The sequence below is a fragment of the Primulina tabacum genome, chromosome 3 (genome assembly GCF_025594145.1).
Source record: "Primulina tabacum isolate GXHZ01 chromosome 3, ASM2559414v2, whole genome shotgun sequence".
Classification (NCBI taxonomy): domain Eukaryota; kingdom Viridiplantae; phylum Streptophyta; class Magnoliopsida; order Lamiales; family Gesneriaceae; genus Primulina; species Primulina tabacum.
This window is the reverse complement of record NC_134552.1, coordinates 9,144,733-9,171,365: the sequence shown is the minus strand read 5'-3', so window position 1 is coordinate 9,171,365 and position 26,633 is coordinate 9,144,733. Positions and strand designations below refer to the sequence as shown.

General features: G+C 36.8%; 4 protein-coding genes across 8 annotated transcripts; all 4 read left to right on the top strand.

The window, feature by feature from the left end:
• Positions 1-8,876: 8,876 nt before the first annotated feature.
• LOC142540023 (uncharacterized) lies at positions 8,877-9,915 on the top strand. Its single transcript, XM_075645866.1, has 2 exons — positions 8,877-9,132; positions 9,369-9,915. The coding sequence occupies exons 1-2, from the start codon at positions 8,965-8,967 to the stop codon at positions 9,762-9,764; spliced, it is 564 nt and encodes a 187-aa protein (XP_075501981.1). The 5' UTR covers positions 8,877-8,964; the 3' UTR covers positions 9,765-9,915.
• Positions 9,916-12,114: 2,199 nt separating this feature from the next.
• Positions 12,115-13,416, top strand: LOC142538373 (uncharacterized). Its single transcript, XM_075643705.1, has 2 exons — positions 12,115-12,991; positions 13,073-13,416. The coding sequence occupies exons 1-2, from the start codon at positions 12,451-12,453 to the stop codon at positions 13,153-13,155; spliced, it is 624 nt and encodes a 207-aa protein (XP_075499820.1). The 5' UTR covers positions 12,115-12,450; the 3' UTR covers positions 13,156-13,416.
• Positions 13,417-14,880: 1,464 nt separating this feature from the next.
• On the top strand, positions 14,881-23,983 carry LOC142540022 (actin-related protein 2/3 complex subunit 2A-like). 2 transcript variants are annotated; one of them, XR_012819006.1, is made up of 6 exons: positions 14,881-15,004; positions 16,586-16,768; positions 18,482-18,614; positions 18,692-18,783; positions 21,590-21,731; positions 22,569-22,675. XR_012819006.1 is itself a non-coding variant. In XM_075645865.1 (6 exons), exons 1-6 carry the CDS (start codon positions 14,999-15,001, stop codon positions 23,950-23,952), a joined length of 723 nt encoding a protein of 240 aa, XP_075501980.1. In that variant the 5' UTR covers positions 14,881-14,998; the 3' UTR covers positions 23,953-23,983. The 2 variants fall into 2 exon arrangements, 1 of the variants encoding a protein (XP_075501980.1); XM_075645865.1 differs by lacking the exons at positions 21,590-21,731; positions 22,569-22,675 and adding exons at positions 23,554-23,628; positions 23,719-23,983.
• Positions 23,984-24,500: 517 nt separating this feature from the next.
• On the top strand, positions 24,501-26,282 carry LOC142540020 (protein MAINTENANCE OF PSII UNDER HIGH LIGHT 1-like). Of its 4 annotated transcripts, XM_075645864.1 has the most exons (5): positions 24,501-24,752; positions 24,937-25,071; positions 25,332-25,570; positions 25,601-25,685; positions 26,094-26,282. In XM_075645864.1, the coding sequence occupies exons 1-4, from the start codon at positions 24,600-24,602 to the stop codon at positions 25,653-25,655; spliced, it is 582 nt and encodes a 193-aa protein (XP_075501979.1). In that variant the 5' UTR covers positions 24,501-24,599; the 3' UTR covers positions 25,656-25,685; positions 26,094-26,282. The 4 variants fall into 4 exon arrangements, with proteins under 4 accessions (XP_075501979.1, XP_075501977.1, XP_075501978.1 ...); XM_075645862.1 differs by having other exon boundaries at positions 25,332-25,685; XM_075645863.1 differs by lacking the exon at positions 26,094-26,282 and having other exon boundaries at positions 25,601-25,782.
• The last annotated feature ends 351 nt before the right edge of the window (positions 26,283-26,633 follow it).

Genomic DNA, 26,633 nt, shown 5'->3' with positions numbered 1-26,633 from the left:
AAATTTAGATCTAAGTCAACTCAAAAAACTCTGATTATTCAAAGAAGGGAAATATCCAAGTTATTATATGCAAGAGACAACTAACACACTCACCTGACTTTCAAGAATAAATATTTGAAGCGTGAATTTTACAAATGATTTAACCAACATGTAAGTTAATATTGAAATTTGGACCTAACTCAATTCAAAAAACTAGCTCAAAATGAGAATTGTCCAAGTTTTTATATGTAATCACGTGGATTTTATCCGACCAATGTGAGAAAAATCACTCTGCCGGGGATGGGACATGCAGGTAAAGGGAATGCTATGAAAATGACACGATGAAATCAACCATGAAAGTGTTCCAGAAAAGATGGATGGGGTTGAGGACACACTTACATAATCGAAAGATAGAATCTTTAGAGAAAGACTGTTGTCCCGAAATTTCATCTAAAAACTCGAGGTATGTGGATAGTGGCTCTATACATTCGGGTATTCCTCCTCCCAAGGGCCAAGATCGGGAGTTATCTTTGTTTTTGATAAGGCTTCTTTGGTACTGGCTAAAGTTAATAAGGTAAGTGAATTCGAAGTATTCGAGGCTGCCAGATAGGGAGTTTGTAATTTCACCATTTTGTGCATTGCTTTTGTTGTTGCTATGAACATAAGTGTCTCATTTGTTTCAGCTATCAGTTAATTAATCTAGATGTGCATTCTGGTTTTATGAAAAAACATAACTCAGAAGTGATTATAGGCCTGACATTATTCACGAGGTTGGTAGCTACACCATATTTCAAGGAATTCTTCGTTAAAATTTGGTACCAAACCTCTAACTTTGGTCAATTTAATGTCATGGATTAACGGCAGCTTGTAGGTATATTTATAACCAAGAATTCTTGGAAAAAACACAATCGAATATGATGCGATCCTGGTGAAATGGATGAGCAGGGTCGGGTGCTCCACCGGATCGAATCAATAATGTTGTTCAGGAAAATGAGCATAGTAGATGGCTTCAATCGTGACCTGCAAATAAGAAAAGAACTCGCGAATGGGCGCCGGAGGGGTGTCCGGCGTGGCCACTCTGATGCTTAAGTCAGCAGGTGAAGAAGGAAGAATACAAGCAATATATGTGAGAATATATGTGTGCTTGAGAGTTCAAAGATTCAGAATCCTTTAAATGAGATGCATACATGCTATTTATAGGAAGGAAAATCAAGGATTACCTCGATTTGCGCGTACACGTACCACTTATAGCCTTTGATGTTGACTTCCTGTCAAGCCACCCTACCTCTGATAGCTTTTCTGACACGCCAAACCCCTGTAGTTCTGACAGATAAGATAGCACTCGAGTGCGGCACTGATATCGAGGTAGCCCGGTAGAATGCCTCCCGGAAGCTTATATGAGAGCCCGGGCTTCTAGTTGCCCGGAGAGTTGAGCCTGAGCTTGAACCTGCCTGGCTTCAGAAGAATCCATCATGCATAATGACCCTAATTTGGGAATCCATTTGTTATCTATGGTCATCCATGACCCGGGCTCTTATGAGGGTATCATCACTCATCCCTTGAAAAGTCGGGCTAGAGTCATACTCGCTGTCCCGAGCAGTCATGCTTGGATTCCCAAAGAGATAATCAATCTTGTTTTATAAAAGCATCGAGGGATTCATGTCTCCCATAGATGGGATGAGGTGTCGGAGTCTCATGTCTCATATATTTGAGATAATATACCGGGACCTCGTGTCTCCTGGGCTTTGAATAATGTGTCAGGGCCTCGTGTCTCCCGGACTTGAATAATGTGTCGGGGCCTCGTGTCTCCCGAACTTTAGATAATATGTCAGGGTCTCATATCTCCCGGACTTTGAATAATGTGTCGGGGCCTGCTGTCTCCCGGGATTGAGAATGGTCGAGGTGTGGTGCCCCGAGCCAGGGTGTAGTGCCCTGTGCTTATCAATAACCAAGGTGTGGAGCCTTGGGCCGGGGAGCATGTCCCGAGACTTGGGAATGGTCGAGGTGTGGTACCCCGAGCCAGGGTGTAGCGCCATGGGCTTAGATAATGGTCGAGGAGCGGAGCCCCGAGCCACGGTACGGAGCCCTGGGCTTAGATAATGGTCGAGGTGCGGAGCCCCGAGCCAGGATACGGAGCCCTGGGCTTATCAATAACCAAGGTGCGGAGCCTTGGGCCGGGGAGCATGTCCCGGGACTTGGGAATGGTCGAGGTGTGGTGCCCCGAGCCAAGGTGTAGTGCCCTATGCTTATCAATAACCAAGGTGCGGAGGCTTGGACCGAAGAGCATGTCCCGGGACTTGGGAATGGTCGAGGTATGGTGCCCCGAGCCAGGGTGTGTGCGGAGCCCCGAGCCAGGGTGTGTGCAGAGCCCCTAGCCAGGGTACGGAGCCCTGGGCTTATCAATAACCAAGGTGCGGAGCCTTGGGCCGGGGAGCATGTCCCGGGACTTGGGAATGGTGGAGGTGTGGTGCCTCGAGCCAGTGTGTAGTGCCATGGGCTTAGATAATGGTCGAGGTGCGGAGCACCGAGCCAGGGTATAGAGCCCAGGGCTTAGATAATGGTCGAAGTGCAGAGCCCCGAGCCAGGGTACGGAGCCCTGGGCTTATCAATAACCAAGGTGCGGAGCCTTGGGCCGGGGAGCATGTCCCGGGACTTGGGAATGGTCGAGGTGTGTTGCCCCGAGCCAGGGTGTAGTGCCCTGGGCTTAGATAATGGTCGAGGTGCAGAGCCCCGAGCCAGGGTATGGAGCCCTGGGCTTATCAATAACCAAGGTGCGGAGCCTTGGGCCTGGGAGCATGTCCCGGGACTTGGGAATGGTCGAGGTATGGTATCCCAAGCCAGGGTGTAGTGCCCTGGGCTTATCAATAACCAAAGTGCAGAGCCTTTGGCCGAAGAGCATGTCTCGGGACTTGGGAATGGTCGAGGTGTGGTGCCCCGAGCCAGGATGTAGTGCCCTGGGCTTAGATAATGGTCGAGGTGCGGAGCTCCGAGCTAGGGTATAGAGCCCTGGACTGAGATAATGGTCGAGGTGTGGAGCCCCGAGCCATGGTACGGAGCCCTGGGCTTAGATTGGTAGAGGTGCGGAGTCCCGAGCCAGGGTGCGGAGCCCTGGACTTAGATTGGTCGAGGTGCGGAGCCCCGAGCCACGGTACGGAGCCCTGGACTTTAAATAATGTGCCGGGACCTCCTACCTCCCGGACTTAAGATAATGTGCCGGGGCCTCATACCTCCCGGGCTTTCAAGAATGTGCCGGGGCCTCCCGGACTTTAGATAATGTGCCGGGGCCTCATACCTCCTGGACTTTCAAGAATGTGCCGGGGCCTCGTACCTCCCGGAGTTTAGATAATGTGCCGAGGCCTCATACCTCCCGGGCTTAAGAGAATGTGCCGGGGCCTCATACCTCCCGAACTTAAGATAATGTGCCGGGGCCTCATACCTCCCGGGTTTTAGAGAATGTGCCGGGGCCTTATACCTCCCGGACTTAAGATAATGTGCCGGGGCCTCATACCTCCCGGACTTTCAAGAATGTGCCGGGGCCTCGTACCTCCCGGACTTTAGATAATGTGCTGGGGCCTTATACCTCCTGGACTTTCAAGAATGTGCCGGAGCCTCGTACCTCCCGGACTTTAGATAATGTGTCGGGGCCTCATATCTTCCGGGCTTAAGAGAATGTGCCGGGGCCTCATACCTCCCGGACTTAAGATAATGTGCCGGGGCCTCATACCTCCCGGGCTTTTAACTTTTTTGTTCCTCCTGGTATATTATTTTTATTAAAAATCAAATCACTAACCTGGAAATATTGAATCTGGATTCATTTTCGGTAGAGTGAAACTTCTCTGGTTGAGCTAAATTAGGTGAATAATATAGCTGTATGCTAATGAGTGCATAGCAAATGCTCTTCATGCCAATCCGGGATAGCTGCTGAGCTTTGAGCCCATATGAAATCCACATATAAGATCTGAGTGCCGAGCTGGTCGGACTTGTATGTTTGCCAAGCAGAGTTGGGCTTACTGAGGTGCCGAGCAAGGTCGAACTTACTTTTGAATGGAAACCATATCTACGTCTTGAGCTCAAGTTCCCACAGACGGCGCCAATGATGTGATCCTGGTGAAATGGATGAGCAGGGTCGGGTGCTCCACCGGATCGAATCAATAATGTTGTTCAGGAAAATGAGCAAAGTAGATGGCTTCGATCGTGACCTGCAAATAAGAAAATAACTCGTGAATGGGCGCCGGAGGGGTGTCCGACGTGGCCACTCTGATGCTTAAGTCAGCAGGTGAAGAAGGAAGAACACAAGCAATATATGTGAGAATATATGTGTGCTTGAGAGTTCAAAGATACAGAGTCCTTTAAATGAGATGCATACCTGCTATTTATAGGAAGGAAAATCAAGGATTACCTCGATTTGCGCGTACACCTACCACTCATAGCCTTTGATGTTGACTTCATGTCAAGTCACCCTACCTCTGATAGCTTTTCTGACACGCCAAACCCCTGTAGTTCTGACAGATAAGATAGCATTTGAGTGCGGCACTGATATCGAGGTAGCCTGGGTAGAATGCCTCCCGAGAGCTTATATGAGAGCTCGGACTTCTGGTTGCCCGGAGAGTTGAGCCTGAGCTTGCACCTGCCTGGCTTCAGAAAAATCCATCATGCATAATGACCCTGATTTGGGAATCCATTTGTTATCCCGGGTCATCCATGACCCGGGCTCTTATGAGAGTATCATCAGAATTTACAAGAAAAAAACATAAAAAAAACTAAGCAAATTTTTGTTGATAAAATATCACATATTCGAATGGAATAAAAATACGATTTTTAAAAAGTTTATTTTTTTAGTAAGAGTATTAATTAAAAATGTTGTGAATTCTAATAAGAGAATTATGAAAATTAAAAATTTTGTGATAAATAATTTACTTTGAATATATTTTAATTTAAATGACATTATATTTCAGTTGACTCAAATCTAAATGACAATATTATATATTGAATTCCTGAACAATTTAACGAAATATACAAAATAAAATAACAAGAAGACATATATTGTGGGGACCCAAACCTAATTCATCTTCTTAATCATTATTAGGATCATTTAATTAATTTGGGTCTAAATTTTTTTATTTATTTATTTTTAAATACAAATGCGGAAACGTAAAGAAATCAATCTGATATAAATATCAACATAAAGTACAAATCATGTACAACATATGTTTATCGCAACTAGAGTTCAGCCACTACATCAAGTACTGAAAGTCAAGCTATTCTAAGTCCGGATCTCCACGCTAATCCTGAATCTCTCATTCTCTTCGTGACCCTGATCCTGTCCCACTTGTTGCCATGCACATATACAAACAAGACAATAGCCGGATAACTCCGGTGAGAAATACAATCTCAGTATAAACAATGTAAACATGCAGTCATATAAAAACATATATATAAAAGCATGAAGCACATATCAATAGCTTGTATCAAATATGAAAGACATGTATCGATATAAAACTGTAAATCAACTCTAGACTCGTCGTCTCAGACTCGACTCATCTCTAATCTAGGGATCCCGATCTGAATAAGAACGCAACGTTCTCCCATCTACTTTACCCCAGTTAGATGGTGGTACGTTCTTAGTCTCAGACTTTGGCTGTCTATATCGAAGATCTACAATAGGAGTCGGTCTTCTCCTCAGTATATCGATATATATCCAAAAGTCCAGTGACTTGGCGGTTCTGCCATGGCGATTATGCCAAAGACTAGGCGGATCTGCCCAACTCTAACTCATGCTTTGCTATAGATCAATAGACTCAGCATATCAATATCAAGAATTGCAAATATCAATGCAATAATCATTCAGTATGTGATTTTGGGAAACTCAAGTCAAATCTAACTCGAGTTGTGCAATCCCGAATCAACATTGATTTATACCTTTCTCTCTGTCAATCTGACTCTGTCGAAGTCTCGAACTCAAATCTGTCAATACTCAATCTGACAATGACAATAACAAGAAATACAATATCAATACCCCACTCAGTCAATACTGGATATAATCAGAACTCAATCAAATTCTGTTTCAACAGCATAACTGTACAATCTCAATATACCCAGCAATATAAATCAATCAGATATCAATTCCCACAACTCATAATCAATAACGATACAAATCTGATATCACATCTCAGTCAAATCAACTCTGAAATTCATAACAATTCTATACGGTATCCGTTCTTCAATCCGGTTCCGATTATACGACGTCTAACATATCGAAAACATTATATATGAATCATATCTGATTCCTTCAACATCATATTTTCAAATCATATCAGAACATAAGAAAACTTACGTCCAGTTGAAGCCTGAGTCGATAGAAACTCAGTACTGAAGTCGGATTGAAAATCAGACGGTCGGATCAAAATATAATGGCGTAAGGATTTTCTGAAAGGTTTCTCGATTTCCCTTCTTCGTCTCTAATGAATTCTGAAGGAAAGAACTTATATATATATCACCTTGCATGTGTAAGATACGTGTCACATTTTTCATTCATATTGATTGGCGATCGGGCGGTCATAAATTTCCGCCAGGACGCTTGCTCGGCGCTCGGGCGGTTAAAACTTACCGCCCAGGCGCGGGAGATTCTGCCCTCACGATTAATCATTGGCGCTCGGGCGGTCAAAAACTACCGCCCGGGCGCCACATCTTCTGTCCGAAGCATATTTTGTTAGACATTGGCGCTCGGGCGGTCACTTTCTGCCGCTCGGGCGCCAATAGTTCTGTCCAAAACTTGTACAATTCATATGCTTTGCCCAATCTGGTCTCGGAATGGCCCGGCTATAATCACATCAGTTCATAATCAATAATCTCAGATTAATAGAATCAAAATCTCGGACATTACATATATATTAAGGATAAATTTATTGTTTATAATAAATATGACAAAATCTAATGCATGTGAATGCAACTTCGTGATTCAAGCTTGTGTGAGACGATCTCACAGGTCGTATTTTGTGAGATGTATATCTTATTTGGGTCATCCATGAAAAATATTACTTTTTATGCTAAGAGTATTACTTTTTATTATGAATATCGGTAGGGTTGACATGTCTCACAGATAAAGATTCGTGAGAATACTCAAAAAGTTATATATATCATTATTAACATAAAAATCTATGTACCCAACAAATAAAAAATAGATGAATAAAAATGAAGAATACACATTAATTATACATAGATAATTTCTCCTATTTTGATTGTTTTGAGAAATCGAAGTATATTAACTCATTTTACTTAAAAAAACTCAACACCTTCATATGAGAATGAAAATAATGATCATTATCATCAAAATTTTATTTAATTTAAAGTTATAAATTGAAACCATATATATATATATATATATATATATATATATATATATATATATATTTAAATATGGTTTTTTTAACATAACCGAATTCGTATAACTTCCAAGTCTCCAAATCAATAGATATAATAAAAAGATTGAATCTCGTGACTTGAGATGTAATTATGTAATTAAATAGTCCACCAAAAAATGAAGAAATAAGATAATTCAAAACTAAATAAATATATGACAAATAACAAAATTACAACATATAAGTTAATCGACTCATCAACTTTTCATTGAAATAGGATCCATACAAGGAAAAACACTTGTCATTCGTTGGTTATTACTGGCATCTCGAAAACGTTCGAGTCAAAATATTACTTTCAATTTAAGTTTCGAATTAGTGAACGCGTGATGCAAAGATTGAACCTTGATATGTAATTCTGTAATTAAACCGCCCAACCGTAAACAAAAAAAATAAGAAAACTCAAAGTTAAATAGACAAATGACAAAATAATCATAGCGATATCAAAAGACAATGATATGACATATCAAAAGACAAACTTAAAACATGGGGGCAATTTAGTAAACAAACAATGAAAACTAACACATTTATAATAACAATAGAGCAAAAACTTGTGTGAGACGGTCTCATGGGTCGTATTTTGTGAGACAGATATCTTATTTGGGTCATCAATGAAAAAAATATTACTTGATATGCTAAGAGTATTACTTTTTATTGTGAATATCAGTAGAGTTGACCCATCTCACAGATAAAGATTCGTGAGACCGTCTCACAAGAGACCTACTCTAATAATAGATAATATATTTTATTGTTTTGTGAAATCGAAGTATATTAACTCGTTTGACTAAAAAAAACTCAACATCTTCACATGATAATGAAAATAATGATAATTGTCAACAAAATTTTATTCAAGTTAAAATTGTGAATTGAAACCATACATATTTAAATTTGGTTGTTTTTTTACATAACCGAAGTCGAATTAACTTTTAAGTCTCTAAATCAACAAACATATTAAAAATATTGAATCCGAGACTTGAGATGTAATTATGTAATTAAATCATCCAACCAAAATATGAAAAAATAAGATAAATCATAGCTAAATATATGGCAAATAACAAAATTACAAAAATACGATATGACAAAACAGGCTACCAGGGAGGGCTACCTTTTTGACTGGTTTAGAAAATTACCAACCAACCAAACAGTTTTCAGACGGTGAACAGGCCAATCCGAAGAGCTTAATCAATTTTATATGTAATTTGGCGTATTGAGACGAGTCTGAGCACAACTCGTCGAAACCTATTGTTAGACAAGGTAGGACGAGTCAGTCATGTTAATGAATTGAGAAATTGTCAATCAAACTAGCCTGCTCAACACTTCACAAACAAATTTGGTACATAATTTTTTTTAATAAGAATATTAATTAAAAATCAATAAAATAAGCTTACTATTTTTTGGCCAGGTATTTTAATGCATCCATGTAAAGCCACAAAAAAGCTGAAGTATTTTTTAGAAAAAAATTATGATTTTTGCTAAGATAAGAAATGGGCTCGAAAGTTAAAAGCCCAAAGAGCGAGCGAGCGAGCGAGGACGTATCTGGAACTTAGACAATTCCGTCGGAGGAGGAGGAATGGCGGCTTCCATATCTGCTACCTCTACTGCACCATTCTCTATCCCTCTTTCCTCTGACCTCTTTGGGTGTAGAAGACATGGACCCACCTCTCTTTCGTGGTCTTCTTCTCTTCCAAACATCAAAATCGACGCCCACCATTTCATTTCAACTCGCAATCTTTCTCAGGTTTGATTTTACCGTATTTAGATTCATTTTTTTTGTTCCGTACGGATTAAATTTAACTTAATTGGCTCTATTTGGTTTGTTAAGAACTTCTTCTGTTCATATTTGGTTTCTTGGGTTCATAGGGGCTAGCATATACATGTGGATATTTCATACAAGGTTTTGTAATCCAAAAATTTAGCGTTTATGCACATCTCAGTTTCTTTGGATTAAGTATTTCCTTCACTATGTACACGTAGGGATTTGTTGTTGAAGCAGCTTGGACGAGGAGATCCCGTGGTGAAGCTGCCAAGAAACCCAACAGAAAATCATGGAAACAAAGGACAGATATGTACATGCGACCCTTCTTGCTGAACGTATTCTTTTCCAAACGCTTTGTCCATGCCAAAGTAATGCACCGAGGAACTAGCAAAGTCATATCAGTCGCAACTACGAATGCCAAGGATCTGAGGAACACGTTGCCTTCCCTAACGGACAACGAAGCCTGCAGGGTCATCGGCAAGTTGATTGCTGAGCGATCCAAGGAAGCCGATGTGTTTGCCATGTCGTACGAGCTCAAGATGAACGAACGTGTCGAGGGAAGGCTTGCAATTGTTCTTGATACTATCCAGGCGAATGGTATCGTATTTGTTTGACCACTCTCTTGAATCTTTTTTTGTGATGGTATATAGGTGTTCTTCTTTTATTGTTTTTGTTTTAAAGACTGCTTGGTATCATTCAATTTAGATGTTGTAAGGGAATTTCTGGCTCCTTGTTTGGTACGTGTCACGGACAGATTTGACTGCAGTGGCTTTGCGTAGATTTACATAAAACCGTATTTTTATTCTTCCCCATTATCACAACCATGCCGTCACACGTGAAAATTCAAGTAAATACAAATAACAAACCTTTCATCTGTAAAACCCCATATATAGATAGCCCGTGAGTCAGTAACTATGATTTCTCAAATGTAATGTTATGAAAACAAGTTAAAACTAGATTCATAGAAAATCTAATAAATGTTTATGGTCCTTGCTGATTTGATAATATCCATCCAATAGATTCGAAATTAAAGTTATCCTTGTTGCACCCCAAGAACATTTGACTTTGGTCTACTCCTAACGGTGGGCTGCCAAAACAAGCAAGAACACCGGCCGTCTGAGCTTGGCACTACAATTCCACAGCCTCATTCAAAAGCATGTCAGCGATTCTATTTTCTGTATCCATATCCATATCTAAACCTTGCTGCTAGTAGCGTTTCCAGACAAAAAAATAGGAGGTATGGAATCTCAAGAGCTCTTAAATCATACTCAACACATCCTCCGATAACTTCCTCCCTCTACATTTCTGGAATTCACTCTGGCTTTGTGACATTCCACTGCTCTGCCAAACTTTTCACGTAACTGAAACAGCACAGAATCCAGTGATTAGTTGCACTAATAAATATAATTTGAGACAAAGATAAACTTTTAAAGGAGATTCTAGCTTCTCAAATTATTTTCTTTCAACAGTGAGAGTCTAAGAAACAAATCCTCATTGAAAGTGACAATGGTCATTTGGCTTCCTGGTTTTATGCACCAAAGCTTGTAGCCTTTGATGCCCTAGGGATATCCTAGAAATATGCATTTTAGTGCCCTGACATCTAACTTGGCCTTCTTGAAATGTACACATGTTGCACATCCAAATACCTTTAGATCATTCAAGTGTGGGGATGACCTTGCCCACTTTTCCATAGGAGTCATGAATCCTAGTGGGACTGAGAGACTTCTATTGATAAAAAAAAGGTTGTGTGGGAAGCCTCAGCCCAAAAAGATTTAGGTACCTCATGATAAGATAGAAGACACCTCATCCTTTCCAAAATAGTCCCTATTAGGGCACCCACAATTATTGTTAAATGGGCACAATGGGTGTTAAATGGGTGTCACCCATTTAACACCCACTCTCCAATGACGCCCACTCACATGAGAGAGGGTGTGGGGCGTTTAAACAACTGAACGCCTCTGTGTCAGTTTTTTTTAAAAAAAAATTGGATAATTAGCGACGGTTTGTGAAAAACAACCGTCGCTATTTGCGACGGATTTTCACAAACCGTCGTTGAACGCGGGCCCCACACACGTGATGAAGTTTCGTTATTTAATGTATTTTAGAATCTTGATCTTTCTACGTTGAGTGCAAAGTCACTTTTACCAACGAATCGATATATTCAATCTTCTGAGCCATCATCTTGAGTATTACTAGCCAAGAACTTACCAACGAATCGATAAATTCGTTGGCATTCTTCTATAGTTGGTAAAATTTGGGGTAATTTAAACTTAACAAAAAATAAATGAAAAGGCGATAGTAATTAACTACATGATTTAGACCGGTACAAATTAAAACTCGATTAGCAATATTCAAAACCGCCCTGCAGGTTTGCATTTACAGGAAGAAAGAAAAAGGAAGCGATTCTTAGGTACTATCATTGATATTATCTGTTACATATTTTGTGTCTTTGGCTCGTGATCAGTTTGTTTGTTATATTCACACAACACAAACTGGTAATCAAGTAATCCTAAATTCGCTGGTTATGTACGTGCCCTCTAAGTAACTGAGCAGTACCAAGACCTTCTCCATTGATTTTGTCGAGGTTTTCACTAAGACAACTCGACTATTTTCTTTCACTAGGAATGTATACTGTATAACATGAGTTGTCATGAACAATAATATTAAAATTATTCATTAGACTAACTTAAAAATATGCGAAACAAATGAATATCCTTAAGATGCGTACAATTGATGAATTCAAGGACTCGTTATTATGTTATATATACCCCGGTAGGTGCTATAAATATGCTATGACTTATAAAAATAGGTTTTCTATTGGATGGTTTTCCGTCAGAAAAAATAATAATATTTTTTTCTTCATTAGTCGGGTTCAGAATGAGACAGTCTTTTTGTGGATATCCATGTTTATTAAACTGTGGGTAATTAAGTTGCTGATTTACAATCATTTATTAAATTAGAAAAAAAATTAAGGTTACAAAGAATTGAATTCCTTAGAGATGGGGGGAGGGGAAGAATCACCGAAAATAAAGGGCTTCCTCTCCCAATATTGTTTCCATTTAAGCGCTCTTCCAACCCCACCCATTAATCATTTACAGATTACAGGAAAAATCAAATCAAACAAAATCACCCCTATAGGGAAAACTTGATTGAAGACGATACCGGCCCCCTTCCAACACCACCACGGTACGAGGAGGTTCCCTGCCCTCCTCGCCGTGCCCACGCATTTGCATCTTCTTTTTTGTTTGTTAATTTCCAATTATATCGACCAAAATTAGCTAGCTAGTAACATAAATTTATATGGGAGAGACCGTAAATGAGACTACATTGGCAACCGCGACGTTATCATCATCATCTTCATGTGCATCTGACGAAAGCGACGAGTTGCAACGTTTAGAGCACGCACCACCTTTCTGGACGACCCCTAAAACCAAGAAAAGATTGTCCAAGCAGATGTCCATGTGTGAAGTCCCTAGAGACATGGCCTGGGAGAGGCGTCGCCTCCAGTTCCTCTGCCAAGAAAGGCGTAAAAATCTCACGGATGAGGACTTGAATGAGCTGAAAGGTTGCATAGAACTAGGTTTTGGCTTTAATGAAGAGGATGGGCAGAAGCTATGCAACACCATTCCTGCCCTAGACCTTTATTTTGCTGTGAATAGGCAGTTTGCAACCAGTCCCATCTCGAGCCCCGCGAGCAGTGGCTCGGCATCAGGCGTATCTACTACCTCCTCTTCGTCCCTCGGAGGCCATTCCTCATCACTTGGGAGCCCGAGAAGCGACGTTGATTCCACCTGGAAGATATGCAACCCAGGTTCGATCCATTTTTTAGAAATCAAATGGAGTTGTCTTTAAATATATATATATATATATATATATATATATTAGAATTAATGAATATGACGATGATCGATCGATCGATCAGGTGACGACCCTGAACAAGTGAAGACAAAGTTGAGGCATTGGGCGCAAGCGGTGGCATGTTCAGTGATGCAGTCCTCCACTTAGTGAATACATGATATATGGATTGTACAGACAGAAAGATCGGACGAGCCCAAACTACTCCCTTCTTTCTTCCAATTACATTCAAATTTCAATCTCAATCACATTTACATTCAATTCGACTAGGTTCATTTATGTGCATATGTACAAGCTGTACTCTTGGCTACAAGCTAGGTAGTCCACTTTCTTGTCTCGGCCTTGTAATTACCAGTAAACATTGTATGAGTTGAAAGCAGCCATCATCAACCACAGACAGGAATATTATTCAAAATAAGGAATTAATTAACATATGCTAACGCTATGTTTAATATAACATGCATGTTAAATTAATTGATAATCCTCGTCAATTGAATACATCGGACAGATGTACGCCTATTAAGTTTAATCCTAACTAAATACTTTAGCAATCGTTTCAAATAAAAAAAAAATGTGTAGCATTTTATGTGAGATACATATATGCCCCTTCACTAATAAATTACGGCTTGGTTTTTGCCCTTAAAACAACAGTTTTAAAAACGTTAAAAAGAAATATCATAGTAAATTTACTCTTTGATTTTGAGACCATAAAAACATATTTAGAATTAAACTGTTTTAATATACTCGATTCCTCTTGAATAATTCCAACGATTTTTTTTTTAAAAAAAAACCCCACGACCGTTGACCAAGAACAAAACCATATCAATCAAAAGATAAAAAAAAAAAACAAGATATAATAATAATAATATTGTTATTTTATTTTTTTAGTTGGTGTTATTGTTTTTTAATTAAAATTTTTAATCAAAATTTATTTATCTGATAAATGACAAAAAAATTTACTTCTTGAAAAATATTTACTTATTCTTTAAATTTTAGTAACAAAATAATATATGATTTTTCAATTTTTTCTATTATTAACAGTAATTTCATTCAATCAATATATGAAATGTGATGATAACAAAATCGATTCGAGGCAGAAGAAATAAACATTTTTCACATAATAATTTTTTATAATAATATTTAAAATCTAAATATATTAATTACGTAATATTTATAACTTTTAATGATAATTTTTTTTAAAAAAATGGGACAAAGTGCACCACAGACCCTATGTACGAATTACGATCGGTCTCGCTGATGTTAACCATACCCGGCGCTTGCTGATTCCTACTGTTCTCGGACGCTTGGTTTGCAGCTGAAGCAATAAGATTCCTATCTATAATTTCTAAAGGGGTTGACGATTTAGGGAGCCAAAAATTCCATGATACTGTTGCAGTCTACCAGCAGATATTTCCTCCAGATTTTGTCAAACAGTCTTCGGAAGTAAGAAACAATCACCTGTGCATTCTTAACCTGTTTTAGTGCTCTTTTTTCTTCATGATGATGCACAATTCCTAATTATCTTGTTATTTTGCTGATTCCCTTTCGGTCTTGAGAAGGGAGTTGAATTGGATTGCCAATGGGTTCAATTTGATGATGTCCGATATCATATTCAGGTGATACATGTCTGATTGGATTCTCTGTTGAATGTTGTCATCATATAGAAAGTTATTGACGAAAAAAATTATGTCTTTCTACTTAAATAATGATATATTGCTTTTTTCTAGTTCTGCATGTGCAAGGGCTGTGGACCTTCCATCTCTAATTCCAAACTTCTTTGCAGGCAAATGTGAAGAACCCAAATATCTTGTTTCTATATGTATCGATACCAACTCCACCTCCGGAAAATTACATTTTTGAATGGGCTTCCTCCAGGTGCCATAGGAGCTGTCAAAGCCACGTATGGTGTGGTCTTACAAATTCTCGATCTTCCCAGAGATGGTTTTAATCTCACTGTAAAACTTAGGTTGTCAGAAGTCAAAACTCCCCGCAGATGAAGGTACTATCAGTTATCTTTTCTAAGGTTGTTTTTGCTTTCCAACATTCTTCTTAGAGATACTGTTTCATAAATTCCGAGTTGCTCTATTCTTTCCTTTATTGCCTGCATTTACACATGTTTTTCAATTCTGTGTTGAAGCATTCCTCCATGCAGTCATCAATGGCAATTTTGCTACAAACTTTTACAATCTAAAGAAATGTTGAGAAAAACAGAAACTAGCTATTCTGGCATCTAACGTGATTCGGAGAGGATTTGGATCCTGGGAAAACAACTGCACCACCGTTTAGTTAATTGGTTGGCCACAAATAAGGGACCTTTCAATCCAAACACCAAAGTTTGCTTCAAATCTCCTGAAATCGAATGTAAGAATATTTTAATGCATTGTGTATCAAGCAGAAGAGCATTGATAAGATCGTTTTTTTTAACTTAATAAGGATTTGCTACAATTCTAGTTAGAAGGGTTGTTACACATCAGACAGTAACTTATCAAGGAAACTTTTTAAGTGGTTATCAATCTAATACTTTAGAAGTGTTGAATAAGTGTGACTCTGCTTGTTTCCTCGTGTACAAGTAGTTTCTCAATTTTGACAGCTAACAACTAAAAGCATATGTTGTTTCTAACGAGGATATTGTTTATCTTTTTGAGAATTGAAGGCAAAAATGCTCCATTTCCTACACTAATAACTGCATGCTAATACCTGCCTGAAATTGGCTGTGGGAGGTATGCTTAAATGATTTATAGCCTTGGTTATAACTTATTTTTCAACTTGTCTTGAGGATGTTAGACTAGTTGAGTAGTCCCTGAAAATGCTTGCAAGACAAACAGTGATACCTGGGCCTCTAATAAGATGGTTGAAGCCATGACCTATGGATTGGTCGTGACCCGGATGTCAGGATTGTGTGACACCCTACCCTTTATACTGGTTGGAAAATTTTATACCAGAAAGTACAAATCTTTTTGTTTTATACAATCAACTCCCTCTGCTAATATTGAATCAAGATCGAGTGGTTTCCTTTTCTCTTGTATTCCTACTTTTATGGAGAAAAGTATCAATTATTTGTGGTGTAATTCTATGTTTCTATTCTGCCTGGAAATGCCTAATGGTTCCTTTTACTAAAGTTGATTTAGATTCTCCAGTATTTGAAATAAAGTGCTGTTACTAATCAAAGAATATGAAACCAGTGTGTTACATCTTGGCTCTTGCATTCTGGAAGTAAATAAATGTATTAAGTTGCCCCCAAATGAACAAAGAATATTTGCTTTATCCTCTGCAATCTAAAGTAACACATGAAGTCTCCTCTTTTTTAGATGCTACATGATTATATGTATATATATAATATAAGTTGGGTTTTGATCTTTACTTTGACAAATGAATTTCATCCCCCCGTCCTCAATGTATGTTGGTTTTGGAATTTAAATTAGGGGTCCTTACTCTTGTACTTCACCTACTATACCCGAATTTTCTTAGTTCATGTCAGCCAATTTCATTCTCCTTCAGAAACTTATTAATGTATGTTCAATATGTGCATGCATGAATTCTGTACCTTTCATTTTGAATTCTGGCTTATTTATTATCTAAGGTTGATTTTGCAAAACATAAACGGGCTCTCCTGGTAAAGATTTATTCTATTCAGGAAGTGGTATTGGGTGCCCCACTGAGAGCAATTCTGAAACGATTTTTCTTGAGGACCGCTAGATCTGATTTAAATCAGCTTGTTTCTCTTGTACATCGGCGAAATGAGGCATTTTTTGTTTCTCCTCAGGTAATTTGTATTAACCATTTTTATTCTGCTGGTGAATTGTGAAAACCATATTAACATTATTAGTTTAAGCTCATTATTGTGGAGCCTGTATGTTTTCCACTTCCACTTCTATTTTCATGCTAATCTACATTCAACTTGCTTTCTGCCACCATCTACATGCAACCATATTAACATTATTAGTTTAAGATGATGAATATAAGAACCTTCTTGGACTTGCTTGAAGCACTTGTACATCCTGTGAAACTAACTAGATCGATAAACCTAGTCTTATATTAAAGCTTATGGTGCCCCAATTCATGTTGGACCTGAATAGGATGTGGCTGGTGGTTGCAGGCAGAAAAGGTGACTGATATTCCCCATCCATTTCAGGGATTCTGTAGATACTGTTCTTGCTACTTCTTTCCTACTGGTACTTGGGTTTATTTTTGGGAAATGCTATTTTTAATGTTCTGATCTGTTTGCTTTTGCCTTTTCTTTTCTTTTTTGCCCATCTTGCACTTCCAATCTCCTTCTGAACTAAGTAGGGAAAGTAAAATGGAAGAACCTGAATGTTCTGTTGGACACTTTTACTTATTGTTTGTGTCCTTTACATTTTTAACATGCAGAATCTGGTACATTATAAATTGGAGAGGCCTCTGCCAGATTACTAATGTTAGTCATATACAAGTTCAAATAGGATCTGGATTTATCTGTTGTATTGTGAGCACTAAAAATAATTATGTGTCTTTTTATTGCTTCCTCACTAGATTTATAATTGGAAGTGTTGCACTTTAAAATGAGAGAGGCCTATGCCTGCATGGCAGGTCACTTGTTTTTTGTAGATTCTTGTTGTTCTAGTCAGATTCTCAAAAAATGAATTTGGTTCTAAGGAAGTGTACCTTATTTTCTTGCTGTCGACTAAAAGTTGAATTATCTATATGTTTAGTGACAATTTTTTATGTACATTTCTAGCTGCTATGTGTTTGAGAGATTCTCCAACCGGATGCTATCTTAGCGCCTAGTGGTAAGATAGTGCCTGGATTTGTGCTCCACCCTCTGTGCTAGGTTGGAGGAATGCCAACGCTAAAAAGCATCAGCATTTTAATTCATTTCTATTTTTTGTTTTTATTTTAATTATTATAACAGTTAATCGTGATAAACTTTAAGTTTAATTTTCTATAATGTCATTAGATTATTTTTAAAATTTTAACTTTGAATAATTTACTTATTTAACAATTAATGGAATTAATTATTATTTTATAATTTTTTTATTTAATTGATTAAAGTAAACAAATTAAATTTATTAGTTAATATATTACCTTAATATGAAATTATAGTCTGTAATTACTTATTATATCAGTTGTAGATTTTATTATTACAGAAAATTAAGTAATAAATTTAATTATTTAAATTGATAGAATATAATTGTTTAAATAAACTTAATCAGTTATTTAAATGAACATTTTATTTCAATCGAAATAATTGTATAAATTGATCAAATATAAAATTAATGTATTGATGTTTTACTACATGCATGCTATTTTGAAGTTAGTGCAATACTAAAATAGAGTCATGGGTTAGAGATAGCTTGCCTGACCCCAAACAATTGAACAAGTGATATTGTTTCTTTGAAGTGTACTTTGTCCTCTTAAAACTTTTTTGCTTCACTTATGCGTGTTCCCATTTGACTCTTTTTTGCTACTTAAATAATCTATACACTTGGTTATTATTCAGGAATTTGTGGAAGCGAGGCAAACTCCTGGATTTAGTAATGCACCTCCTTGTCTGTGGTCCCCTTCACCTCCTCAAGAATTGCAAGGAGCTTGCAGCGAATCATTATCAGCTAATGCTGGATTTTTTAGTTTTGGTAATGCCTTAAATTTTGAGCTGATACATTTATCTATTTTTTTCTGTTTATTATTTCTCATTTCTTCTGGGTAACAGTCATTCTCCCGCATCATGTGGAAGAAAGAAAGATGGACAGAACTGTTTGGAGTTTACTGATATTTCATGCTTACGTGAGTTATCATGTCAAGGTAGGAATCTGCACATTCAAAAGCTTTAGTATTGTGTTATTTTCTCTATGGATGTAAGAAACAAATATCAATGAAAATATGAAAACTGCAAAGTTAGAAGATAAGACATCTTTGTACTTGGCATAAATTTTGTGCAGTGCATAGACACATGCAACATATTATGGTAAAAATTCTTTGGTATACATGTGGGATGCCATCCAGATAACATTGGGCTAACCAGGGTTTTTTTAAAGATCTTTGGGTCTCCATGCTATAATTAAACTTAGCGTTTGGTGTTTATTTATAAGAAACAATATTATGTTGATTAATAAAATTAGTTGCAAAATGCGAACCAGAGGTACACATAAGACGAAGTGAGATTCATAGTCAAAATAGATTAACTTAATACTAGATCCCAATTCATATACAAATATGAGAACAAGAATTATTTAAACTCTACAATCCTCGAACTCCAGCGTGAAACCCTGAGTTTAATCTTGTTCGAGCACTCCTCAATCGAGTCTTCTTGATATTCAAATATCCTCGTATTCCTCTACATTCACATAGACCAGCTCAAACCGTGAACCGCCAAATTCCATAAAAATTTGCCACTCCTCCCCAATTCACGTTCGAGATACTCCTTGAATAAATCCCAAGTTGATCTTGACCCAAATCAAGCTGAACTGTGTCAAAGCTTTAAACCAAAGACAACGTGAAAAATTGACAATGGATGATCAAATGGTCATGAGTCTCCTTTTCTTGCCCATAGTTGTTAAAAAAGCTCGCCTCGGTCGCTTGCGCCTTGGTCGTTTAAGCGCAAATCCAGCACTTCGGGCAACTCCGAAGCACGGCAAATTGAAGAAGTGGTCACTCGTGTGCGCCTCGCTCTGAGGCGCTAAGCGCGCGCTTCATAGAAGCAACACATGCCTCTTTTTTTAAAAAAGTTCAAAAAAAATTAAGCCCCTAAACCATCAGATTTGCTGTCTCGCATCTCACTTCCTTCATGTCTCACTGTCTCACCTTTGCCTCTCCGGCCTCCGCCCACTTTGCCCCTCCTCTTTGCTGCCCAAAATCTAATTTTATGAATTTCTATAAAACAAAATATAATTGTTTTGTGTTTTATTTTAATAGGTAATTGTTATTGATTTTTTGTTGTTGTTTTAACTATGTCAATTACATCAATGCCATAAAATCGAAAGGATATTGCTTGGAATTATGTAGCACTTTCGAATCCTAAAAATCAAAATGTTGTGTGTTGTTCTTGTGGTAAAATAACAAATGGTGAGATTATCGACTCAAGCTACATTTAGTAGTGGACAATAGAAATGTGAAAGCTTGTTTAAAATGTCCGAAGCATGTTAAAGAAGAAATTGAAAAGTTCATGGAAAAAAATAGTAATTTGAATAATCAAATGAATGATATTCATGATTTTGATGATATTGTTGATTTGGAAGAAAATGAAGATGATATTCAAAGTAAAGTGAAAGAGAAACGACCAATATCCGGTTTAAGTATCTCTCCTACGGTGCAGGGTAAAAAGTGTAAGCAAACCGGACATATTAATCTTTATTTTATGAAAGATGATGAAATTGCCAAACAAAGATGTTCGAAAAATAAAAGTCTGTTTGATGAAAATAAAAAGATATTAAGAGACATTGCGTTTGAGAAATTTGCTACATGGATGTATGATGCTGGAATTCTTTTAATGCCATTAAATATGATTTTTTTGAGCATTGTATCAATGCTATTTAGAGTTATGGATTGGGAATGAAACCTCTGTCATATCATGAAGTGAGGTTAAGTATTCGAAAAGAGAGTTGGCAAATACTTACTTGCTTCTCAAATCCCATGAAAAAGTTCATGCTAAGTATGAGTGCACAATCATGGCAGATGAGTGGACGAATAAAGAGAATATGACTCTTATAAATTTTTTTGGTAAATGGTCCAAGATGAAATGTATTTATTGAATTAGTTGATTCTACGGGTTATTATCACATGGGTGACAAGATGTTTGAGTTGCTTTCTAACTTTGTGCTTCACATTGGAGAAAAGAATGTGATTCAAGTTGAAACAGATAATGCAAGTTGCAATATCAATGCATGTAATATTTTAATTTTATGTTACTTTCAAGTTTCAAGTAAGAGTTAGATATTTTCAATTTGTTTGATTAAATTTACTTTCTTTTTTTACGTTGTCTTTTGGAAAACCGATTTTCACACTTGTACTGGACTCTATGTGCAAACTAATTGTTTAGATTTGTTGCTCGAGGAGATATTCAAAAAATTCCTCGACTCAGAAAATTGCGTTTTTTTACCGTGAAGCGTGCTTCGCTTTGTGCTTTAAGCCCGACAATTTATCGTTTTTTTGAGCCTCTCGCTTTTGACAATTATGCTCTTGCCGACGTCATAAACACCAATTTGGACCAAAAGAACAAGAAGAGAACATTTTTTGCAACATCTCATATGACTGTAATTTCCCAAGCACTGCAATCCACAAGAAAACTTGCACCATTTAACCGAATACTACCCTACCTACTCCCTCGTCTTCTGCAATCAATTTGACCCTCTCTAAAGACTCGATCAAAGAACCTGACTCAATTGCAAAATAAAAATTCGAAGAGAGTGCATCCGTTCCTTTCTCTCCATATTGTCAAATATGATGTTGGTAGAGAGAATATTTTAAAATACCAATCTTTGTGAAAAAAAGAGATTTGTGAAGGTTTAAAATTATTTATATAATTAAACTTAATTTAGAGGAGAGAATATGGAGAGGATAAATTGAGCGTAAATAATTAAGCTGAAGTACCAATCTTCTGGTCTTTTGTTAGGTGCAGTTAGGGGTCGGTTCGCTGGTCATGAAGTTGAATCCGAGCCTTATTTGACCTATTAGGAAATAACGTCCAGTGTGTAGGAAAATCTAAAGCTAGTCCTCCAGAAGAATAGGGCAGATGCTGATGTATCAATAGTAAGGTATTTATTTGGTTTTAGCCTGAGCAAGACAAATACAAGAAAACACATATTCAAGTACCATATACTTTAGTACTTTATTTCCAATTTTAAGCTCAGAATCCTTCTGTGAATAGCATAAAAAGTGCAAGAAAAATTGATGATGTTTCTTTGCATATTTATTACTACTGTCACTTGCTGTGATTGCGCACAAATAATATTTTCCTTATTTGTGATCTATTATTTCATTTGATGCCATTTCTTTATTATTGTTGCTTCATTTATATACAATAACTTGGATAATCATGATGAAGCATGATATGCATTATTTAAATATAGATGAGGATACGATAGAAGACAGAGCACAATGACGTAGGGGGGTCCGTATAGCTGACCCCACTTAATGGGATAAAGGCTTGTATGTTGTGCCATTTAAACGCGACAATTTAGTTGATTTTTTGAACTTTAGAGTCTGTCAGCATGTTGTGTTCAGTCATTACAGTGAGAACTAAAAATTAGCCAATTTGGGACTCCTAGAGCTGGTACAGCTGTTGAACTTCAGGACAAGGTATGGAGATCAAGCTGCATCAACCAGGCTTAGTGACAGGGGAATTAATTACTATAACAAGAATCATATTAGGCACTTACCTAAAGCATCTTCACTCTTCAATGATCTTATAGATATATGCAAGAAAGACCTGGTTTACGAAACAATCATCACTTTTTAGTTTTTCACAGCAACTTGTGTTAAACTCTGTAAAATTTCATTTCTGCTCAAATTATGTGGTTGAAGTCTTTTTAAAATGACATATCTGTACTACTTGCATGCTGTCACGACTCACGGATTTCTTCTTTAAACAGTGCTCAGAAGGTTTCGTGCATACCTGGATGAGATGTCGCGTGGAGTCACCCGTCGATCTTCATCACTACATTTATTTTTTATCTCCTATCTTCTTTACTCACTGAAGTGAGTCTTCAATCTTCATTGCTACATTAATTCTTTATCTCCTGTCATCTTTTATTTAATTATTAAATCTAAATTATTTTGTCTAAGGGTGGTGTACTTTTCTTGATTTTGGTCAGTACCTTACTAACAGACCATTGTTCGCAATAATGACAGCCTTGATTCACCTTACTTACTGACCATTCTCCAACCCGAGGCATGTTGCTTTTCCATAACTAGGTTATTGAAGAAATCATCTCTCATTAATGATTGATTAAGTTTATAAGACCGGTATATTCGAGTCTCATTTTGCGGAATTGAATGATGATTCTGGGTCATTCTTTTGGTATTTGGCACCTCAAGCTTTTGGATCTTGTAAAAGTAAAACTGATGTTGAGTTCCTTAGAGTTTGAGAGAGATGAATATGTAAACTGTTCTATGATACCCAGGGAAATGTCATTTTTATAAGTTCGCTTCATGCAACTGGGTCAATTAGTTGTTGCCCCTAAATAGACGATTTAGCAGTTTTGGTGTGTTGTACCTGTCACACTGTTTCATTTCCATGTTCTATGATGTAAACTTAGTAAATGGAGTTTAAACTCTAATTTAAAAACCAAAAATCAACTTCTAAAAAGTAAAAAGAAGCAACTGCTGAGAATTAGTGTTTAACTACAGGAAGGGTATGTATCTAGCATTGTTTTTGTCATTGAAAATATGGGATCTTGTAAAAGTCATTGGAAGGAGTAGTGAGTTGCTTGATGAAGGAGGCTGTTAAGTTTGCATTTCCCAGCATTGAGGAAAGCAATCATATATCATAAGCTTTGGCATTTTATACTTTTTTTCCCACTGTCGTACTTCGAAATCTAAGTTTGCACGAGTGTGACAAGAATTTTCGTTCCTCAGGCTCTAGATCATGCCAAACCAGATTCGGAAGAGGGGGCCAAAAAATCCACCCAAACCAGATACTTTAAGCGACTGGTATGTAATAATAGTGTAGAAACCCATTCGTAGTATTGTTTTATTATTACATTTGTTTTGTAATCTTCACGCTTTATCATTCTGATGCAGACTTTAAAGGATGGGCAGTTTCAGCTCAAATTAAGGTTGTTTGCTGATAAGTTACAAAGAAAAAGAAAGTCTCTCATATCTTTTGGTTTGCGGATTAAATTATTGCCCACTGTTGATAAATCACTGGAATACATCGTTCATGAAATTAATTTTTGTCGCTTGTGCAAAGATTTATTCATCACAATCAAAGTTTTGTATATTCAGGTATTATTTACAAATGTTTCAAAAAAATGATTATGATTTTTTTTTACTTGCCTTAGTTTGATTTCGACCATAAACCAAAAAAAAAAAAAAAAATTTACATTCAACTATTTGTGGCTAGTTTATATCGGAGTTATTATAAATAAGTAGTTAAAATAAATTTGATCATGTATTGCTTAAATATAAGCTCATAGAAACTTACCCCGATTCCCAAGTTTGATTTGAGACCAATCATGGACCTCTCTCACGCAAAGAGGTCATTAGCTTGCAATATATCGAACTCCAAATTAAAAATTATCTTGTTTTTTTTTTAATGTGAAATACATATTTTCAGAAATATTAAATAAGCAAATGATCTATTACATAAAAAAATTAATTAAAAGATAGATTAGAATTATAGAAAATTTTAAAGCTGATATACTGTTATGATTGTTTAAATTAGCTTTACCAAAAAAAAATTTATTAAGATGATTTAGAAACACAATTATCGAATAAATTTTGCACTAATTATTAAAAAAGAAATTTAAGAGGGTAGGAATGTAAAATATAAAAATATCGAAAAATATGGTCATCAGAACAGGGTTGGATTGGCTTGATGAAGCCAACCACATATATATATTCTTCATTATCACTTATCAGAGCAATTCCTCTACTACACACAAATGCGATTTGTTTGATTCATGGCGTGTGTCCTATCAGCTAGCAGCAGCAGATTGCTGTTCAAGAATTACCGCACAAAGCTGGAGCAGCGGAAGAAGACTTTCAAGATCATCAGGGCTTCTTCTGATGAAAGTTCTGATTGCAATGTTGAAGAATGTGCCCCCGACAAAGAGGTCTGTTTCTCTCCATCTCTGATGAATGGCTGGCTGATTCTTAATTAAGCTTCTAATCTATATATGCGTGTTTAGCAGTGATTGCTTATTTATTATATCCAATTCTTGAAATAGTTTTAGGGGGAAATGTTTGTGCTTTGTAGTTAATTGAGAAGAACAACAATGAATTCAATTAAATTAACAGGTTGGAAAAGTCAGCGTGGAATGGCTAGCTGGTGACAAGACAAAAGTCGTTGGTACATTTCCACCCCGTAAACGAGGTTGGACTGGGTATGTAGAGAAGGACACAGCAGGCCAGACGAATATATATTCTGTCGAGGTTAGTACATCATGAATTTCTCTCTAAGATTAATCCAAGTTTTAGTCTTCAGTACTTTAGTACAAGGTTGTGGTAATTTTTATGTTTTCGCTGTGCTAATTATCATGCAATGAAGTCAAGTAAGAAACTGAAAATGCAATTTGCCTAGATCGCTTGACTAATATCTCTTTGACCGCTCATTTCTAGTCCTTGTTTTCGTGCTACAATTCAATGTCCAAACCTGTAAAAATACTGTATCTAATTGTTTTTCATATGCTCAGCCTGCAGTTTATGTGGCAGAAAGTGCTATCAGCTCTGGAGCCGCAGGTTCTTCTGCTGATGGATCGGGGAACACAGTGACTGTTGTTGCTGGCATTGCTCTAGTATTTGTTGCTGCAGCTGCCTCCATACTTCTCCTAGTTGGCAAGAATCAACCTGCCACGCTGACCACAGATTACTTGGGGCCGTCCCTTAGCTATTACATCAATAAGTTTGAGCTTCAAGGTAATCTTAAAGCATCTGTACCTACTCTAACTGAAGCGTCGTTAACCGAAACACCAGCTCCAGAAATTTTGCAGCCTGTGGAATCTGAGCAAGAAACATAAGCATACAGCGGTATCATCTCCTAGGCAATTGTATTCATTGTTCTAGCTTTCTTTAACAAGCTTTTGTTTACCAGATTTCTTGGTCTTCTTTAAATCAATTATTCAAAATATAATTATTTTACATCTATATGGTTTTAATCAATCTTTAATTATTTGAATTTTTTCATATAACTGTTACAATGGTACTGCATTGAATAAGCAATAATATAGCAACGTTCCAAATTTATGATAAAAACATAATTGCAAATTATATTATTACTTTTGGTTATCTCAGCATTAAAAAATGAGAGTAAAATCTCAATAAAACGCACTCTGGGGTTACTTATCTGTGCCCAATCATAGCTTGTGGCCAACAATTCATCAGATTATGGATCCAATACTTAAACATACGCTTGTAATACATTTGGTGTACTCACTACACATTGGTATTTATGACAGAATTTCAAGCCTTCCTTGTGAGGAGTGGGGGGGTTTTCCAGGTATTTGCTTCAAACACTTGAATATAATTCCTATAAAACCCACCAATACAGATTGGTTTTGTATTTATTTCTCTGGCTTGGTGCAACAGCACGGAATATCATCAAATAACTCAGCTTTATACTACATTTAAATGTTTTATCTTTTTAATTTTTTCTCTATATTTTTTTTTCAATTATTTTATTGTGATTTTGTAATTATATTTTTAGTGTAATTTCTAATTAAGTAATAAATTATAGTATCAAAAAGATATATGAAAATTTTATAACTATATGTGCAACAGTAGAATAACTAACATATTTTATGAGCTTTTTAACAAAGAATTGAAAGTAAAGAGTTAATTTGATTTTAAAAGATAGTACGATTTCAAAAATATATGAAAAAATCATCTATAACGAATATATATGTTATAGCCATAATTATTTTATTAAATTGTGTAAATAAAAAATTACATGTATTGCTTGTAAAATCAATCATCAATCAAAACTTTGAATATGTAAT

Excerpts from the sequence above, each read along its gene's own strand:
- LOC142540023 (XM_075645866.1), top strand. The coding sequence starts at position 8,965 with ATGGCGGCTTCCATATCTGCTACCTCTACTGCACCATTCTCTATCCCT. Across the intron at positions 9,133-9,368 it reads CAACTCGCAATCTTTCTCAG|GGATTTGTTGTTGAAGCAGC; the intron begins GTTTGATTTTAC and ends ATGTACACGTAG.
- LOC142538373 (XM_075643705.1), top strand. The coding sequence starts at position 12,451 with ATGGGAGAGACCGTAAATGAGACTACATTGGCAACCGCGACGTTATCA. Across the intron at positions 12,992-13,072 it reads TTTTTTAGAAATCAAATGGA|GTGACGACCCTGAACAAGTG; the intron begins GTTGTCTTTAAA and ends TCGATCGATCAG.
- LOC142540022 (XM_075645865.1), top strand. Across the intron at positions 16,769-18,481 it reads CATTTTTTGTTTCTCCTCAG|GAATTTGTGGAAGCGAGGCA; the intron begins GTAATTTGTATT and ends GTTATTATTCAG. Across the intron at positions 18,615-18,691 it reads TGCTGGATTTTTTAGTTTTG|TCATTCTCCCGCATCATGTG; the intron begins GTAATGCCTTAA and ends TCTGGGTAACAG.
- LOC142540020 (XM_075645862.1), top strand. The coding sequence starts at position 24,600 with ATGGCGTGTGTCCTATCAGCTAGCAGCAGCAGATTGCTGTTCAAGAAT. Across the intron at positions 24,753-24,936 it reads AATGTGCCCCCGACAAAGAG|GTTGGAAAAGTCAGCGTGGA; the intron begins GTCTGTTTCTCT and ends TTAAATTAACAG. Across the intron at positions 25,072-25,331 it reads CGAATATATATTCTGTCGAG|CCTGCAGTTTATGTGGCAGA; the intron begins GTTAGTACATCA and ends TCATATGCTCAG.